This window comes from Podarcis gaigeae, assembly GCF_964106915.1.
Source record: "Podarcis gaigeae genome assembly, chromosome: 8".
NCBI classification, from domain to species: Eukaryota; Metazoa; Chordata; class Lepidosauria; order Squamata; family Lacertidae; genus Podarcis; species Podarcis gaigeae.
The window spans coordinates 79,364,626-79,384,441 of record NC_139684.1 but is presented as its reverse complement, the minus strand read 5'-3'; the positions used below and the strand labels follow the sequence as shown (position 1 = coordinate 79,384,441).

The 19,816-nt window shown below is 46.8% G+C and overlaps 1 protein-coding gene across 2 annotated transcripts; it reads left to right on the top strand.

Annotated features, from left to right (window-relative positions):
- Window positions 1-2,334: 2,334 nt before the first annotated feature.
- LOC310851457 (guanylate-binding protein 1-like) lies at window positions 2,335-19,263 on the top strand. Of its 2 annotated transcripts, none has more exons than XM_083753901.1 (11): window positions 2,335-2,593; window positions 3,489-3,703; window positions 4,403-4,530; window positions 6,086-6,195; window positions 7,680-7,879; window positions 9,306-9,548; window positions 11,282-11,565; window positions 13,637-13,849; window positions 14,650-14,752; window positions 16,098-16,291; window positions 18,587-19,263. In XM_083753901.1, the coding sequence occupies exons 2-11, from the start codon at window positions 3,508-3,510 to the stop codon at window positions 18,788-18,790; spliced, it is 1,875 nt and encodes a 624-aa protein (XP_083610027.1). In that variant the 5' UTR covers window positions 2,335-2,593; window positions 3,489-3,507; the 3' UTR covers window positions 18,791-19,263. The 2 variants fall into 2 exon arrangements, with proteins under 2 accessions (XP_083610027.1, XP_083610028.1); XM_083753902.1 differs by lacking the exon at window positions 2,335-2,593 and adding an exon at window positions 2,726-2,879.
- The last annotated feature ends 553 nt before the right edge of the window (window positions 19,264-19,816 follow it).

Genomic DNA, 19,816 nt, shown 5'->3' with positions numbered 1-19,816 from the left:
TAAATGGCCTGGTCTCTGTCTTATGATTTTATGCCTCCTTCCAGCAGCTCTGGCAGCCAAGCTGGTGCCAAATGTATGCTTTCCTTTGGACCACATCAGTGAGGCTGAGAAGCAGGGTCTTGTCAGCTGGGCAGCCCAGGACCTCCATGCACACTGCCCAGGGTTGCATCTTGGAGAGATCACTTCAGTACTGCTAATGCAGCAAAAATAACACGGGAGGCAGAAGTTTAAAAGTTACCGGTCTCTGCAGCCACAACCGGTGCTGTGATTTTCCAGCGGGTTGGCTTCACCCCTGGAGGTGTACTCCATTGTCTCTTGAGACGGACAGATGCCAACAAATGGCACATGCAGGGGAAATACCAGAGGATGGGCAAGGAAACTGGGCAAAAGCGGGGAATTGGGCAAAACCACAGAGTACTAAAAAAAAGGCTGGCTGTCACTTACTGTTTGCTGTTCAGGGATTAATGGGAATTTTTTTCGCTGTATGAAATGTGAAACTTGATTGCTGATAATCAGGCATTTGAGACTGTACAAGTAGATGACTGGCCCAGCCCTGTCAATAGGTGGAGTGACACAGGTGCCTCCGTAGGCGGGTGATGAGGAGGAAAAGGGAAAACAGCAGCAGTGGTGGATCTTGGGCTCTCAAATTCCAGCAGAGCCCTGTGCGAAGCCAAAATTTGGTTCCTGCTACCTCTTGGTAAAGGTAAAGGTACCCCTGCGCGTACGGGCCAGTCGGGTTGCGTGCTCATCTCGCTCTAGAGGCCGTGAGCCGGCGCCATCTGAAGACACTTCCGGGTCACATGGCCAGCGTGACGAAGCTGCAGCTGGCAAGCCAGCACCTTCCCGCCGGAGTGGTACCTATTTATCTACTTGCACTTAACAGTGCTTTGGAACTGCTAGGTGGGCAGAAGCTGGGACCGAACGACGGGAGCTCACCCCGCCGCAGGGATTCGAACCGCCGACCATACGATCGGCAAGTCCTAGGCACTGAGGTTTTACCCACAGTGCCACGCGCGTCCCTGCTACCTTTTGGACTCCATCCTAAATGGTTGTGGTGTCCTCTGCGGTGCTTCCAAAGCTCTGCACCCAGGGTGATTGAACTGGCTGTGCTTTCCTAAATGTGGGTCTGGCAGCAGCCTTCCCAGCAGTTCCGACTGAGGTCCCCCTGCCGCCACTCCTTTAGGACGACAGAAGTGAATGTGTCCCTCAATCTGCCCTGAGACCTGCAAGCTTCCCTGCTGCCTTCATGTGTGCTGGAGGGTGCTGCCCTGTTACCAGCGTTGAAATAATAGCTGCCAGTCCGGTCAGCTACTTTATGTGGACTGTGCCTCAGGCGGCAAAATGTCTTGGGTCAGCCCTGGGAGCAGCCGGTTCATTAGACTTCTAGCCTTCCATTTTGCTTTATCCTGTGTCAAAAGTTACTTTTCCTCTCTCAACTGTACTATTTCCTCGGTGTGGTGTGAGCTCCTCAAAAGCACCCCAAAGAATATTGGGAACTGTAGTATGCCCACACAGAGCTGCAATTTCCAACACCTTTAACAAACTACAGTTCCCAGCATTTTTGGGGGGAGGGGAGTTTTGTGACACCTGTAAATCAGCTGACAATAAATCATAAAGACGATGCTGTGTCTGAATAGTCAAAAGAAGATTTTTACAGCTTTTGAACCACCATTCCTTCCTCAGTTTGGAGTTTTAAGTGCTAATGTGAAAATTAGTGCCCCAGAAGGGTGTGGACACTATTTTTCTTTTGCTTTCCCCTGTGTCAAAGTTATTTACCCTGCTCTCAGCAGTACTGTTTTTTCAGTGTGGTGTGGGCCCTTCAAAAAGCACGTTCCTCCCACTCCAAAGAGTCCTGGGGGCTGTAGTGCAGCCCTCACAGAGCTACAATCCCCAGCACCTTGAAGAAACTACAGTTCCCAGAATTCCTTGGGGAGAAAGACCTGCTTTGAAAGTGCTTCGAAGGCATCGTGTGTAGCAGCCTGTATAATGCAAATAGGGCGAGGGAAGGTCTAGCTGGGAGAGGACCCGCCCCGCCCCCCGAAATCCTAGAAGTTGCCGCTGCCAGCCAGTGTAGGCAATACGGAACCAGATCGGTCTGACTCGGCACAAGGCAAAAACCTCCTAAACGCACCATCTCTGCCACTTAAGAGGCGGACGGCCCCCTGTCCGGGCTGCTTTAGTTGAGACTGCTGCATTGCAGGGGGTTGGGCTACTTGACCCGCGGGGTCCCTTCCACGTCTGCAATTCTATGATCCCAAGAAAAGCATTCAACTGTGGAAAAGGTGAATTTCCGAGAAAAGGGCAGCCGGCGAGCTTTCGCTTTCACTTTCGCTTTTTTATATATATTGGCAACGGGACGCCAGTTTTCGGCGGAAGGGTGACCTGGGCAGTGGGTGCAATTTTTGAACCATTTTCCTGCCCCGCAACCGAGACAAGAGGCGGAGCTTGGGGGATCGCTTCCTCTCTGAAGACTCAAGGCAAGCGGGGAGCGCTTTGCAAACCACCCGGGAAAACTTCGTGCTGGGGGGAAAAGAAAAAAAAAAAGCGAAACATCGTAGCTTTGGATTTCTCGCCCCTCCTCTCTTTTTGCGAGGTAAACGCGGCGTTGGCATGTGGGCGGGAGCCAAAGCTGGCGAGGCTGGGAATCCGCGCGGGGAAGTGGCTGGCAAGGGAAGGGTTAAGCATTTCCTCCCTCCGCTGCAAATCGCCCCAGGCCTTTGCAATGGAGCCTGCGGGAGGGGGCTGAACGCCCGCGCGGCGCCTGCAAGAACTTTGCTCCCTTTTGCTAATATTAATGCTAAAACGTATCTCTTGCAACGCCCCCACCCCATGTCTCCTCGGCAGTAACTGCTACTGTGTCCTGCGGTGCTTACTTTCAGGTAAGCGTATGGGGTTCAGTTTCCGAGCTCTGAATAAACTTTCATCGAGTTTATGTTTCAGGTTTCATTCACTAGAAAGTAGTTATAAGCTGATAAACTTATGTTAAAAATATCGTTTTAAAGTGGTTCTGCACTGCTGATTTGCCAGAATGATTCACTAATCGAACTGATTGTGGGGTGGAGGGAATCGGGGCTCCCACTATTGTAGATAAACTTTACTTTTAAAGGAAGTTTTGTGTTTTTATTTAGAGAGGTATTCCTTGTGCTTCGCACTGAGATATTTCTGTCAGCTTCTGGGGCTTGAGCCAGGAACACCCTTGTTGACTGCGGCCAAGCTAGCAACCTCCTGCCACTGGTTTTGTGTTCTCAGGTCAGGCCTTAGTTCATCAGGAAGAGAGCTAGGGCACACACCCTTGAGACAAACAACAATGGCAGCCTGGCGTCAGCAGCGACTTGGCCAGCTCCTGCCCTGCCCTCAGAGGTACCAAGGCAAGAGGTTCTTTGGAGACCTCCTGCTGCACCAAGGCCTCCCTCTGCTGTGCCAGCCTAGGGTCAGTGGCTGCGGCAGCAGGCTGTGGCATAATGAGCGCCTTTGTTTTCCTTTTGCAGACCCATCTTCTCTTGCACGATGGCGTCAGGGCAGGTCCACATGGCGGCTCCTGTTTGCCTAATTGAGAACATGCCGGACGGGAAGCTTGTGGTGAACCGGGAGGCTGCAGAGGTGCTTGCCAGGATCTGCCAGCCGGTGGTGGTGGTGGCCATTGCGGGGCTGTACCGCACTGGCAAGTCCTACCTCATGAACAGGCTTGCGAGCAAGAGAAAAGGTGACTGGCTTCATGAATATTCCCCGTTACTCAAGGGAAGGGCTGGAGTCTAGTGGCTTCGCATGAGGAGCAAGGCAGTGGTGTCTGGTGTGTCTGGAACGGGGTATCAGAGCCCCTGGGTTTTCTTTCTAGCCTGGGGGGAAGCATGGAGGAAGAGGAGTAAATTATTATTTATATAGAACCAGAGTGGATGGGAAGGACTTTGGGGCAGAGGTCCCCACTGAGCAGGGAGATACCTTAATATGGCAGGAAACACACGTGGCCATCTTAAGGGGTATCCTAGGGCTATTACCTAACTGCCCCACTGAAGAAACATCACCACAAGTGGCACTTTGCAGACTCCATGCCACCAAAACGATAGGCCCCTCCTGTGAGTATATTGCAATAAATATTTCAACAAGAGAGTACAGAGGAGCATCAATGTGAGCAATGGACTCAATAGGTCCTGGTTACTCCTCAAAGTCCTGTGAGGTGTCTTGAGGATGTCTGGAACCCTGTGGCAGCTGGGCCTTGAGCCAAAGAGAGTTTGTCATCTGATCCTAGGTATCTTTACTCAGAAGTAAGTTCCACAGAGTTTAGAAACTCTGTGCAGGATCAAAGCCTTCAACCTTGGCACCCCTTGTTTTCTAGAGTGGTTGGAGCAACCCAGATGGGTGGCATAATAATAGTGATGATGCTGATGATCTGCTTCTCCCACAGGTTTCTGTCTGGGTACCACAGTGGAGGCGCTCACCAAGGGCATCTGGATGTGGTGTCTTCCGCATCCCTACAGGTCAGACCTCTCACTGGTGTTACTGGACACAGAAGGGTTGGGTGATGTGCAGAAGGTGAGCTGGGGGAGATGGCAACTCAGGTGGGGGCTGCAGAAGCCCAACACATTCAAAAGAGCCCTGTGACAAAATGCCCTGGGCAAATATTGATAGGGATGGCCGATACTTATGCTAGTTATATCCCTGTGTTACACATTTTGGAATGTTCCTGTAACCCAGAATTTGGCAGTAGGATAAAAGCAAGGGTGGGTATAGCTGGCTGTTTCTGGCCCCCCAAGTTGTCCCCGCCCCAAACATGCCATTTTTAAAGATGGCCGCACCCACTTTTATAATTTTGCCACACCTACTTTGACATGTGACTTCCAGAAGGTTGGCCATACGTGGCCCTTGGGGGAAAGTGAAGAAAGTTAGGCTCTTCTGCTGGAGGGGCCAACATTTATTACGAAACTAAAGGATTCTTGGTGCAGGTATTTGTGGTTTGCAAATGGGGCGTGTATCATGTTTACCCAAGTGACAATTCATTCACACAAGGCGCAGCTCTGAAAAACATTTTAAGTACACAGAAAATGCTGCCACTCAAGGAAGTTTACAATGAACTATAATGCTTCACTGAAGAATGAGACTTCTCGATGTAGGCATGATATTTTAATATGCCAATGGGGTCATGTTTACTAATGCCCTACAGGTGCTTTATATTTATAGTTTTCCTGGGACACATTAGACAGCAAAAAATGAAATTGAAACATTTAATGTTTTGTATCAACAAAGGTTTCAGTTTCAGGCTTGTTTCCAGCAATAACTGCTCTGGGTGTGCCAGGGCACATTTTCCAGTTGCCAGAGTTGTGCCACACAAGGTAATTAGTCATTGCAAACACAAACAGTGATTCTGCAGTCAACTGTGTGGGCTGTGTTTGCTTCGCCTTGAAATGATAAAAAAATTCTCCTGAAATCCGTGGCCTTAATGGTAAGCAGTCTTGCATTTATTTGCTCATTTTGCAAGCCTCATGAAGGTTTTTTGGTCTCTGCACCACCTAAATGGCAAATGTTGCTTCTTCCACAGTGTGTGTGTGATTGAGAGGTAAGAAGAACAAGAGTGGTGCAGTGCTGGAAATTCTACTGATCATTATTTCTGGCTCTGCCCACCATTGGCTGCATGTACCCTGGCTAGCTTTCGCCGTGGTTCAGCAGGTTTAACCACTCTTACCTTGTGTGCTAGAATTTACTCTTTATATTAACTGAAAGTTTAAATTCTCAGGATACTGAGTTCCTGTGCCCGTCACCAAGTTCTGGTACAAGCCACTTTGGAGGCTGTGTGACAGGCTGAGTGTCATGGATGTAAAAAAAACCCTCTAAACATACAATAAACACATCTGTTTGGTGCTTGTGGGGTAGTTGCCAACAGTTAGGCAATATGCCTCTGCAAGGCTTCCAAGTGCAGTCTAAGATGCTGCAAGCAAGTTATATTCTGCATTCGTTACCAAGAATTCCTTAACCTGGTGCAACAGGAGCAGCAGAAAAGCAACAACACAAAGAGTGCAGCTGGCAATGGGGCATTGGGATTTGGGGTGATGGACTCTTGGGTTGTCCTTGAAAGCCCTGTTTTATGTTTCAGGGAAACACACAGAACGACTCATGGATATTTGCCCTGGCCATTCTGCTCAGCAGCACCCTGGTGTACAACAGCATAGGCACCATTGACCAAAATGCCCTGGAGAACCTGCAGTATCCTTTTGGGGCATCAGAAATCCCAGCTGGGCTTGCACGCTTGGCCTGGGGGATCTAGGAGGAGGCAGTTGTAGGTTGTCCCTCTAGGGGTTTCACTCCATGGGAGACAGATCTCTTGATGCAGAAGCAGGTGGAATGAACTCTCCTGGTCTGAGACTCCATGATGCTTAGAGTGGTCTGCATGATGCTGAGGAACTACAGGGTGGTGCAGGAGGAAACAGAGGGGACGTAGCTGATAGAAGAGGAAGGCAGTCCCCCAGGATTGGAAGGTGGGTGAGGAGCTCATTGGGACACATTGTGAGGGGCGAGGATCAGTGATCACAGCCACAAACTGGAAACCTCCAGAGACATGTTTTCATCGCTGTCAACGTTTACCTTTTTTAAAGGGAAATTCCCTTATTCCAAATAGGATTCCTCGCAAGAAAAGGGGAAAGTTGACAGCTATACATGTTTTACAGATATGGGCGGGGGGCAGGCAGGAACTCCAGAAGGCATAAAATCAGGAATAGACCTTAAGGTGTAAAACCAAGAGGTGTCAGCCCCTTGCCACAAAACACTGTCCAAATTACAATTACGATATGTGGTCTGTCTGTAGTGTAAATCTCTGCTCAAAAGCCAGCTAGCACACAACTGCAGGTTCAAACAGGTTCATCGTTTGGCTGAATTCAGGTCCAACGCCCCAAACCAGCCCTGGAATTATTTTCCTTAGCGCTCCCCAGTTATGTCACTGAGCTGACAAAAAAGATTAGAGCAAAAGCTGTAGGTGTCTTTGTTGGGTTTCACTCCTTGGGAGACAGATCTCTTGATGCAGAAGCAAGTGGAATGAACTCTCCTCGTCTGTCTCGAAACAAATAGAACTGTAGAATCGTAGAATTGTAGAGTTGGAGGGGACCCTGAGGCTCATCTAAGCACACCCCCTGCAATGCAGGAATATATATAGCTGTCGCATACAGAGATCGAACCTGCAACCTTGGAGTTATTAGCACCACGCACTAACCAACTGAGCTGCTCAGGAACTGGGTGAAGGGCAAAGACACATAGAGAGACATAGCTGATGGGCAGGATAGGCAACCCCCAAGGATCAGGTGCTGAGTGAGGAGCTCATTGAGACACAGTGTGAGAGTTGGGAAACCCCTGGGGGCATGTCTTACTGAGAGATAGGTGGAAGGAGTAGGGGAGCTAGGAATCCTAGAAGGGGTGGAGTCAGGAATTGACCTAAAGGTGTATAGTAAGAGCTATCAGCAGGGCGTAAAGTCACGATGTTAAACTAAGTCCCTTGCCACAAAGCTCTCCCCAGATCACAACTGCAAGAGGTGGTCAGTCTGTAGCGTAGAAAATCTCGCTGCACCTGCTAGGAGATCATCTCATTCTCCAGCCACTACTGCGTCTCCAGACAGGTCTAGCCAGTGCATGATTTGGCTGAAGTTCATATTGCAAATCCCCAGACCAGCCCTGGAATTGTTTTCCTTAGCACTCCCCAGCTATGTCACTGAGCTGACAAAAAAGATTAAAGCAAAAGCTTCCCCCGGGCAAGATACAGAGGAGGAGAACTCTGCCGAATTTGTCCGTTTCTTCCCAGACTTCATCTGGGCAGTGCGGGATTTCACACTACAGCTGAAGATAGATGGACAGCCCATCACTGAGGACGGGTACCTGGAGGAGGCATTGAGACTGCAGAAAGGTACAGTAACTGCAAAAAGATAAGGCAGTATCTGAGATGGGGAGGGAAAGCTGGGGCTTGTTAACAGCCTAGAGGACACTGTTAATTTGGAGGCATACAACTGATGTAAAGAATAAGGGCCTAAAATTCAAGTGGGTGCATATGACCAGTCATGTACCCATTGAGGGCCAAATGGGTTTAACAAGTGTCCCCATGCTACCTGCCTGATGGAGCACACAATGGGTACATCACAACAATACATCAAAACCGCATACTACCAAGTGTACCATGTTTCTTTTGCATTTGGACTGGTACTCCTGAAACCCCTCTGACCTAGATGCCTTGCCCAATAATCTCACATATACATGTGTGAGCTGTATGTACATGCTCAAAAGCGTCATTTATACCATCACATTTGCAGTGCTGAGACAGAGAGCAATATCCTAACTCAGCTTACAGTAATTCCTGGGTCCTCAGATGTTGAGTCAGCAAGGAAACTTGAATGTGTGCAGGTAACAAAATAAGTTTTCCCCACTGGGGAGATTATAGAATCATAGAATCATAGAGTTGGAAGAGACCACAAGGGCCATCGAGTCCAACCCCCTGCCAAGCAGGAAACACCATCAGAGCACTCCTGACATATGGTTGTCAAGCCTCTGCTTAAAGACCTCCTAAGAAGGAGACTCCACTACACTCCTTGGCAGCAAATTCCACTGTCAAACAGCTCCTACTGTCAGGAAGTTCTTCCTAATGTTTAGGTGGAATCTTCTTTCTTGTAGTTTGGCACCATTGCTCCATGTCCACTTCTCTGGAGCAGCAGAAAACAACCCTTCTCCCTCCTCTATGTGACATCCTTTTATATATTTGAACATGGCTATCATATCACCCCTTAACCTCCTCTTCTCCAGGCTAAACATGCCCAGCTCCCTTAGCCATTCCTCATAAGGCATCGGTTCCAGGCCTCTGACCATTTTGGTTGCCCTCCTCTGGACACGTTCCAGTTTGTCAGTGTCCTTCTTGAACTGAGGTGCCCAGAACTGGACACAGTACTCCAGGTGAGATCTGACCAGAGCAGAATACAGTGGCACTATTACTTCCCTTGATCTTAGATGCTATACTCCTATTGATGCAGCCCAGAATTGCATTGGCTTTTTTAGCTGCCGCATCACACTGTTGGCTCATGTCAAGTTTGTGGTCAACCAAAACTCCAAGATCCTTTTCACATGTACTGCTCTCAAGCCAGGTGTCACCCATCTTGTATTTGTGCCTCTCATTTTTTTTGCCCAAGTGCAACACTTTACATTTCTCCCTGTTAAAATTCATCTTGTTTGTTTTGGCCCAGTTCTCTAATCTGTCAAGGTCGTTTTGAAGTGTGAATGGCATGTTTTCTGTTTAATTTGACAATATTAACAAATTGTCTTGTGTACTCACACTTCTTCTCCCCCAGGTAATAGTGAGCAAATCCAGAAGTTCAACATGCCCAAGTCATGTATCCGTAATTTCTTTCCATCACGGAAATGTTTCACGTTTGACCGCCCAGCTAGCAGGAAAAAGTTGTCTCGGCTGGAGGAACTGAAAGAAGATGATTTGGAGGAAGATTTCTTGGAGCCGGTGGGCCGTTTCTGCCAACACATCTGGGAGACATCGCGACCCAAGACAGTCCCGGGAGGCCAAGTTGTGACAGGGAGAAGTAAGGAACGCTTTTGCAAGTTTGTAGGTTGGGACAAGTGGCAGTTGGAAACCATTTCAATAGGAGTCATTTCACACTCTTCCGTTGTCTCTCGAGACAGGTGGATGCCAACCAATAAAAACCAATAATTGGCCATCATACAGAACACCTCGGAGCTCTCCAGGTGTTGAAAGTACAGCTGGTCAGTGACCTCTGTTGCACTTTGGACTTGAGACGTAGATACTTTTGCCTGGTGTAGTTCTGATGGTACTACAGTCGTACCTTGGTTTTCGAATGCCTTGTGACTCGAAAATTTTGGCTCCTGAACACCGCAAACCCAGAAATGAGTGTTCTGGTTTGCGAACTTTTTTTGTAAGCCGAACATCCAACACGGCTTTCACGGCTTCCAATTGAGTGCAGGAAGTTCCTGCAGGCAATTAGAAGCTGTGCCTTGGTTTTTGAACGTTTTCAGAAGTCAAATGGACTTCTGGAATGGATTCTGTTTAAGAGCCAAGTCTCAAACTGGGAATTTCATTGGTGGATTTTCCCCTCTGTGAGCAGAGCAGCTTGTGGATGTTGCGATGTCTGCTGCATAGCAGCACCACCATTCTAGATGGCTTAGGGCGAAGGGTGTTACTCAAAGAAGCCCATTAGGGATCAGGTGACATCAGAAACCAATAGGGTCCCATTTGGCAGTAGAAAATGGTTGGTTCTGCCCTGACTCCTCAGTTGGAGCAGGTGCAGACTAAGGACTTGTCCAAGCCAGAGCAAAATATGGATTTGCACATGCTGTCTCCCCATTAATCTAGGAGTGTTCACATGACATATTCTCTTGTCTCAGTGCTCCCCTTGTCTCCCCTTTTCCCTTCTTTAAAGTACAAGTTTTTTTGAACCTGGCCATTTCATAATTTCCAAGGATCAACTGTGCCCTGCATTTAAAAGGGGAAATTGTCAGTGTTTGAAAAAGAAAAGGTTCTGACCTCCTTTCTACTCCTTTGCCTTAGCTGGCACAAAAGAGTCTTTGAGAAAGAGTATTCTTGCAGAGTATTGCTGCTTTTATTCTTAAAAAGTATTTTTCTCCAACCACGACTGACAGCTTTTACAGCAAACGCAACCAGCTTTCTACCATCTAACCAACGCACACCCAACACTAACATTGACCACTCTATATATACAGGTACAATTTGGTTAAAAGTTGCATGAGTCATTGTAGGCCGCTGACTCATGCTGACTTAGTTCTTTTAGCATTAAAGAAACAGCGGCCAATTTTTAGCCGTGACAGAAATGTCCAGGACAACAAATGCCCCTACTTTAATGGGGAGACAGGTAAGTAAGTGCAAATCTACATTTTGCTCTAGTGTGGCCAAGACCTCAGTTGCATGTAAACAGCTCACCTGATTGCTGAGTTGTGGGAGAGAGCAAGGGAGGAAGGCAAACGAGTAACTAGGAGGATGTATGTGTTGGATTTCTCTCAAGATCCCTCCCTCCTTTTTCAGCCAAGTGCTATTTACATGTATTCAAGTTATTTCCTGCAGCCACAAGGGACAGAATCTTTCTTTGTAAATAGAAAACGGGTGGCTACTATGCCTTTTTTATTATGTGCAAGATAACTGTTTCTGCTCTCGCTTGGTGAATCTGCAGCTACAGCAGAATACTTGATGCAGACAAACAACTCATGGGTGTTTGGGGCCGGAAATTACTATTTCAGTGCAAGGAGGTTAGTTCTGTGGCTTCACTGATCCTTCCCTCTTCAGTGCTTGAGAAGTTGTTGAAGATCTACATCGATGCTATCAACAGTGGGGATGTGCCATGCTTGGAGAACGCAGTGCTGGCCCTGTCTGAGATTGAGAACACAGCTGCTGTGCACGAGGCCGTTTCCTGTTACGAAGCGCTGATGGGGAAGCGGTTGGCGTTGCCCACAGACACGGTGGATGAGCTGCTGGCTGTGCATGCCAAGTGCGAAAAGGAAGCCAACGCTGTCTTCATGGCCCGTGCCTTTGGCATCGCGCAGGTTAAAAAATTCCAGGAGGATCTTGAGGTATATGTGATTTCTGTGCCTTGTCAATTGTCTCTGCCAGTGTGGCTGGAAACCGAACTTAGGGTCATTTTTTAAAAGTTCCTTCCCTGCTCCTCAGTCTGTTTCACAGGCCCGAAAAAAGGCCTCGAGAATGCTGAAATCTAGACAAATGTAGGTCCTCTGCCCCCTCAGACGCACCCCATCTGCATCATACATTTGAAGCACTTTCATATCACTTTAAACAGTCATGGCTTCCCCCTAAGAATTCTGGGCGCTGTAGTTTTTTAACCACTCTGGAAACTGTAGCTCTCTGATGGGGAATAGGGATCTCCTAACCAAGGCTGGCCAATACATTTTGGCATCGAGGGAAACCACAAAATGGCGCCCCCACCTCCTGAAGATCTACATCAGGAACAAAGCGGGTGGGGAGAATAAACATCTACGTCAGGCTCTGCAGCCCTGTGGATTTTGCCATCTGAGGCGGTCGCCTCACCTTGCCTCACAGGTTGGCCGGCCGACCCTCTCCTAACAATTCTCCAAACAAACTGCATCTCCCCAAATTCATGGGAGTCCTATAGCACTTTAAATGTGCAGTGCAGATGGGGTCATGGAACCAGAAATGTTCTTGGTGGTCAGAGAGGAAGCCCACAAGGCAGAGAATGCAATTAAAAACTGAACTTTGGAGAAGGGCTGGAGCACCGGAATAGAGCACCTGCTTTGCATGCAAAAGGTCCCAGGTTCATTCCCCTGCATCTCCAGGCATTTGTGAAAAAAGATCACACTTAGTAAAGCTTATTTAGACAAAATCCTGTTGCATAGCTATAGATGTCATGGCTAGCAGGGCCTTCCATACCTTACTTATTTATTGGGTTTATATGCTGCCTTTTCTTCCAAGGTGGTTTAAAACACCAAAGCAAATAAAAAAGGTAAAGATCAAGGACCCCTGACAGTTAAGTCCAGTCGCAGACGACTCTGGGGTTGCGGCGCTCATCTCGCTTTACTGGCCGAGGGAGCCGGTGTTTGTCCGAGGACAGTTTTTCCGGGTCATGTGGCCAGCATGACTAAGCCGCTTCTGGCGCAACGGAACACCGAAATCAGAGCAGCACACGGAAATGCTCTTTACCTTCCTGCCGGAGTGGTACCTATTTATCTACCAGGGCCGTCTTAAGCATACCTGGCGCCATGGTGCAAAGATCCCTCCGGTGCCCCACCCCAGCCCCCGTTTCCCAGAGTTGTTGACCTTTTCCCAAGCTTCTGCGGGGATCACTCTCCTCCCGTGGGGCGCAGCTGGCAGGCGTGCAGGAGGGAAAGGGGAGGCCGCCGGCAAAGCCGCACAGCTCCCCCACTCGCTGGGGTGCCCAGTGCCCTGCCACAATGTGCCAGTAAGCCCAATGGGAAAGACGGCTCTGTTATCTACTTGCACTTTTTGGCATGCTTCCGAACTGCTAGGTTGGCAGGAGCTGGGACTGAGCAACGGGAGCTCACCTTGTCACGGGAATTCGAACCGCCAACCTTCTGATTGGCAAGTCCAAGAGGCTCAGTGGTTTAGACCACAGCACCACCCGCATTATATTAAAAGAAGACTGACAAGAGTCCTCTCATGCTAACTGGGAGCTGATGGTATGTGCACTTCCTGGCTTGGGCTCCTTCACTTCTGCCTGAAACTTAACATGGTTTTCTCAGAGTCTCTTTGTCCAAAATGGAGACCGTTGCATGTTGTCCCCAGGCAGCGACAGACATTGAAATGCAGGCCAAGTTGACCTCAACTCATTTACTTACGTAGCCTAGAGAATGCTAGCAGCAAGCGGCACATTTTCCAAGTGAAATTGAATATATGTGCATCTCCCAATAGACAGGTGGTTGAAAATGGCAAGGGGGCCTGGCTCTGAACTCAAGGAAAGATGTGGTTGGACAAATAATAAAACTCACGTCCAGCACAAGCAGTTCCAGTTCGACTGAAATCTGTGCTGTTGATTGTATGTGGGCCTTGGTATGCCTTTCCCATTGCAACAGGGTACAGAACGGGGCAAGTTCCCCCTCGTTGTTAACACACCATCTTTCCGCTGGTTTTGTTTTCACTTTGTTCTGGCAGCTTCAGCTGAAGCAGAAAAAGGAAGAATTATGCGAGAGAAACAAACAGGTGTCCTTTGACCGCTGCAACCATGTGCTGGTGGAGCTTTACCGGAAGCTGGAAGATGGAGTCCACATAGGAATTTATTCTGCTCCTGGTGGCTACCAGCGTTATCTGGAGAACTGGAACGAAATGGTGGAGGAATACCGTTCGGTACCCTGTAAAGGAATTCAGGTAGGTTCACTACTTGGAAGTACCTGTGCCAACTTTTCCTCAGCATCCAAAGATTCAGCATTCTGGTGCTGACGGAGGGTAGAAGCAGACTGTAGACCAGAGGTGAGGAGCCTCAGGCCAAGGGGGCCAACTGTGACCATCCAGGCTTCTCATTCTGGTCCTCTGGACTCTCCCCAGGCTACAGCTCCTTAGCCATACCCTCTATGCCCAGGTCACAGCCCTCATTAGCCTTACTTTAGGGTTTCTGCCTTGCTGGAATGTGCCCCTGAACTTTCATTATGTGTCTTGCTTACCTGTATGGAGGACAGAAGGGTGTGTGTGTTTGTGCGTAAAACTAGCGTATTGAACAAACTAGCATGTTACACATGTTGCTCCTCCACTTTTACCTGTGGCTCCACCTGCCACTAGCAAGCACCTCCCAGAAGTTTCCTAGTAGGGAAGGGGGTATCAGTCGGGGGGGGGGGGAGGATTGCCACCCTTACTGTAGATGTAAACTGCAATCCAATGCACATTTACTTAGGAGCAAGCCCCACTGAATTGATTCAGAGTAGGTATCCCAAGGATTGCACTGTAAAATCAGTTTAAGAGGCATTCTTTCTTTGCAAGCTATGTGATAGGGATTATAGATCACTAACATCTATTTCTCAGCATCTCACCCCAGCTACTATTATTCAGTTATTTGCTACATTAATACACCAAGTTTTTGTTGTTGTTGTCTTTAATCCCTGCATGTAATCTGCTTTGACTTTCCCCCCATCTTTGCATTCAATTAATAACCTTTGCTTCCAATCCTTTATCAGGCAGACTGTGCTCTTGAAGAATTCCTGAAATCCAAGGAGACTGTGGCAAAATCTCTCCTTCAAATGGACCGCGCCTTGACTGCCCAAGAGAAGGAACTTGAAGGTGCAGAACCGGAGGAGGGGACTTTACACATCGTAAATTATATGTTATTGTTCTGGCCTGCTCTGGTAGGGCTCTGAGCTCCTAGCAAAGCAGGTTATAGCTTTATGATATTGTAACAGGTGTGGTGTTGTCACATTGGGCAGGATAAAACCCCAAAAGCACTGGGTGAAAGGGCAATGTCTGTGATCTTACAGGGTGCTTGTCTTGTTGTGTAGCCAGAGGCTCTTATGGCTTGGGGTAGGAGGAGTGATCAAGGGATACCCTGAGAGACAGTATTTTAATTCGGAAGTGTCCCTGGGAAAGGCTTATATTTTGGTTTGGAAGGACCTGATACAGTGGTACCTTGGTTTTCAAACTTAATCCATTCCGGAAGTCCGTTCCAAAACCAAGGTGCACTTTCTCATAGAAAGTAATGCAAAATGGATTAATCCGTTCCAGACTTTTAAAAACAACCCCTAAAGCAGCAATTTAATATGAATTTTACTATCTAACGAGACCATTGATCCATAAAATGAAAGCAATAATCAATGTACTGTACCATAAAATAAATCAGACAGTATTGTAGATGATAAAAATTAAAATAATATTGTTTGGATGGGGGGCTTTTATTCATTTCCTCTGTCTATCTATCTATCTATCTATCTATCTATCTATCTATCTATCTATCTATCAGTAGCTGAACTGGGTTCCATACAGCCTCAAAACAAATAAACCGAAAAAGCCTCAAAAACAAAAACGCAAAATAAATAGCAAAAACAAAAGCTCCAAGGTACCTTGGTTCTTGAACTTAATCTGTTCTGGAAGTCCGTTTAACTTCCCAAATGTTTGAAAACCAAGGCGTGGCTTCTGATTGGCACAGGCTCCCCGGAAACAATAACGGACAGCCGCATCAGACATTCAACTTCTGAAAAACATTTGAAAACCGGAACACTTACTTCTGGGTTTTCGGCATTTGGGGACCAAAGCATTTGAGAAACAAGGCGTTTGAGAACCAAGGTACCACTGTAAAGGAAATGGAGATCCTTCCTCCAGATTGCCCTCAAAGTTTTAAAGAGTATTAAATATAAGACATGTAAAATATTGGGTACATAAGAGATGCCTAAAAGATAACAATGAAGGCAGCTTGATGAATATGTCCACGGAATGTCTTCTAAAGTCTGGATGCCACCACAAAGCAGGCCCTGTCCCCACCTCAGCTTGGAAGTTTGAGACACTCAAAGAGTGAAGACTGTAGAACCAGCCAAGTTCATAGGGTAGCAGGGGGTGGTCCTCCAGATTATGCTCTTTCAATGCTGTCTTGTCTGCCAGCAGTTCAGGTTGTCTCTTTTTCTTCGCTGGCCCCCAGCCCAGCGCGCTCAGGCCGAAGCAGCCCAGCTGCAGCAGAAGCTGTTGGAGCAAAAGCAGGCGCAGTTGCAGCAAATGATGGAGGATGAGAAGCGAAGCCACGATGCACAGCTCCAGCTGTTGAGGGAGAAGATGGAGAAAGAGAAGAAGTTGATGGAAGAGGAAACAGACAGGATGATAGAGCAGAAACTCAAGGTAAACAGAGCTGAGCCGGATGCAGATGCTTGCTCACTGCAGTATGTAATCTTTAGGTCAGGGGTGGGGAGCTTGTGGTTGGGTCCAGCTCTCATCAGCACAAGCCAGCATGGCCAGTGCTCAGGAGCCAACAAGGTCTGGAAGGTCATATTTTCCCAGTTCCTGTTTTGGGGCATCTTATTAAGATGGTGCTTGGAAGCGGAACCCTTCCCTCCACTTCTAGCCAAATCTAGTCACCCCTACCCTTCTCAGTGACTCCCCACCAGTCATTTATATACCCTAAGATATCCTCACCCTCTTTTTTTTTTTTTTATAAAAATGATATTTATTAAAGTTTAACAATAAAAACATACACAAACAAAAAACAAAAAGAAACAAGTATAATTTCAATCCTTATTTTCTTAAACCTAATTTCCCCGACCTCCTCATACCTCCCCCTTCTGTATTCTAATTTCATTATCTAATCAGCAAATCCATTCCCTTATTTCCCATAGTTTTTAATAATTCTGTTCTTTTTCCATAATCAACACCCCTGAAAACCACATAATTTTTAAACCCATGTCAATTCTAGCCTTCATTAATTTTATAATATTTATTAAGATAGTCTTTAAATTTCTTCCAATCTTCTTCCACTGTCTCTTTCTCCTGGTCTCGGATTCTGCCAGTCATCTCTGCCAGTCCCATGTAGTCTGTCATCTGATATCCTCACCCTCTCAGTGCAGGCCACATGTTGTTTAGGTAAAGCTTGGATCCAACTCATGTAGTGCTTCTTCACAAATCCCTGTATAATAATAATAATAATAATAATAATAATAATAATAACAAATAAATAAATAAATAAATAAATAAATTTTATTTACCGGTATACCCCGTCCTCCCCAGCCAACACCAGGTATAAAAACAATTGGTTAAAATACAAAATTCAGCCTCATTTCAGTAGAAACTCAAATAAAAAACTTTTGGGGGATGAAAACGTCAAATCTTCACCAAGGCCAACTATCGAGACTGGTCCTATGTGGGCCAGAAAAATCCAGGGAAGTCCCCAAATAAGAGTTCCATCTCAGAGGGAGAAAGGAAAAAGGAAAGAGGGGGAAGGGATCAAGATGATTCCAAGCCAAAGGCCAGGTGGAACAACTCTGTGTTACAGGCCCTGCAGAAAGAAATCAGATCCTGCAGGGCCCTGGTCTCATAAGACAGAGCGTTCCACCAGGCCGGAGCCAGTATTGAAAAGGCCCTGGCTGAGGCTAATCTGACTTCCTTAGGGCCCGGGACCTCTAGGGTGTTGCTATTTTTGGACCTTAAGGTCCTCCGCAGGGCATACTGGGAGAGGCAGGCATACCGGGAGTATGTTTATTATTATTAAGTTGATTTAAGTAGCTTTGAAAGGGAGGGGAGGTTTAAAAGTCCACCCGACAGCTCCCAGAGTCTTTTACTGATAAAAGTTGGCAGATATTTTCATAGGCTGAGCCTTTTTATTGGGGTCATTTGGTCATTAGAGCTCCTACTATGCAGCAGAGACTCAGTTGAGACTTGACCCGGCGCCATCTTCCATTATTATTATTATTATTATTATTATTATTATTATTATTATTGAAAACCAATTCTAACTTGGAGACAGTCTATTTTCAGGTTGTGTACACACAACATCTTATTCTAGAATTGATGGAGACTGAGTCCTTGTTTTTTCTACATAGTCCACAAACAATCTGCACATTTTTATCCCTGATAAGTGCTTCTTGAGAAACCGCTGCAATTCCAAAAATCAAAGCTCATTGCAGATTGATTATGTGTTACCCCCCCCCCCCCCAGTGTGTCCACCCAAAAACAGACATGAATGATCCCAGCCATGGGGCTTATGTTGGTGTGTGTATCCATAGCTGCTCAGTGACATTGTGGGTGAGCGTGTTTCAAGATCGCAGTCAGTACTTTTGTCCTTCGTTCTGCTGGGGCATGTGAAGGGAGGAAGAAGCATATCAAGTAGCCACACTGACCCTTGTGCATGGTAGGATCTAGAATCAATCTGGATTGAAAGCAGCGTGTTGAGGATGAGCATAAACAATTCTAGATTGAGCAAAACTACAATTTTTGTCCTATTAACAGCTGGGTGTGTACGCAGTCTCAAAGGGTGCCTCTCATTTGGCAGCATGCTGGGAAAATGTACATTTTCATATCCAGCTAGTGTAGTGGACATTCTGCTCCAGTCTTGGTCTTATTCTATCCTGTGTCTGTAATTTTCTGCCCTCACTCTTCGATTCTTAGTTGAACGAGTCTCTGTGTGCTCCTTACCTTTCCCAGGAACACGAGTTGCTGCTGAAAGAAGGATTTCAGAGGATGGCAAGGAAGATGGAGCGTGAAATCCAACATCTCAAGGAAGAAAAGAAAAGCTGGGAACGGGTGTCGTCTCTAGTGGAAAATTTGATCCCAGTTGTGTCATCTTTGGTGATGCACAGTGTGCATCTTGCAACAGTTTCTCAAACTGGTAGCACGCCAAAGAAATAGTTCCAGCATGGGGGGTGGGGGGTGGGATTAATGCAGATTGCAAGGTTGCATTTGAATGTATTATTAGATGCATCTGCACAAATCAGGAAGCATGAGAGCTGTATCTATACACCTTTAAAGCACATTCAAACCATGTTCTTTCCCTCAAAGAATTCTGGGCACTGTAGTCACAGAGTTAAAAATTCCCAACAATTCTAAACAAACTACAGTCCCCAGAATTCTTTGAGGGGGTAAATGTGCTTTAAAAGTTTAGTGTGTGTGTGTGTGTGTGTGTGTGTGTGTGTGTGTGTGCAGTGTTAGTCTTTTGCCCACTGACATTTACTTAGGATAAAGTTTATGCAGGGAAATGTATTCTGGGTATCCTAAGAGAAAGCCAGCTATTAGCTTTTGTGTGTGTTTTTGGAATATGGTTGTGAATGCCAAAATGTGAAGTAATGTTACATTTTTAACATATTAAGTCTGAGCTTCACTATGCACAACTTGGAACCCATACTCTGGAGTTCCTTTGTGCAGAACTAAAAATAGGATAGGCTATTTCTAGAAAGAAAACAAGCTGGCCTTGCATTGCCCTCTAGCGGGCAGAGACCAGATGGTGATTGTCTACATAAGGTGTGTCTACTTAAATATCAAGGATCACACATAAAGCCAAAATTGTGTATAGTCAAAAAACATTGGCTTCAATGGTGGGTGGGATTGCCAAAGTCATTTCCCTCCAAGCCCCACCCCCTTAAAAAATAAAAATCCACACACATAAAGCTGAATGCACACAAGTGTGCATAAGTTGCGGTCTTGCTGTATTTGACTCAAGCAGCCTTCAACCAACCCGATCCCATCCTGATGTTGTGGGACTACGACTCCCATCATCCATTACTATTGGCTATACCAGCTGGTGGGAGTTGTGGTTCGCAACATCCGGACGGCACCATCTCTGGGATGGTTGGTTTAGGAGCAGGAACAAACTGTTACCTATCTTACCTGTTTTGAATCATCTGCCTGGACTGAGAATTTGCTTCTGGACCTGGTTCT

Excerpts from the sequence above, each read along its gene's own strand:
- LOC310851457 (XM_083753901.1), top strand. The coding sequence starts at position 3,508 with ATGGCGTCAGGGCAGGTCCACATGGCGGCTCCTGTTTGCCTAATTGAG. Across the intron at positions 4,531-6,085 it reads GGTTGGGTGATGTGCAGAAG|GGAAACACACAGAACGACTC; the intron begins GTGAGCTGGGGG and ends TTTATGTTTCAG. Across the intron at positions 7,880-9,305 it reads GGCATTGAGACTGCAGAAAG|GTAATAGTGAGCAAATCCAG; the intron begins GTACAGTAACTG and ends CTTCTCCCCCAG.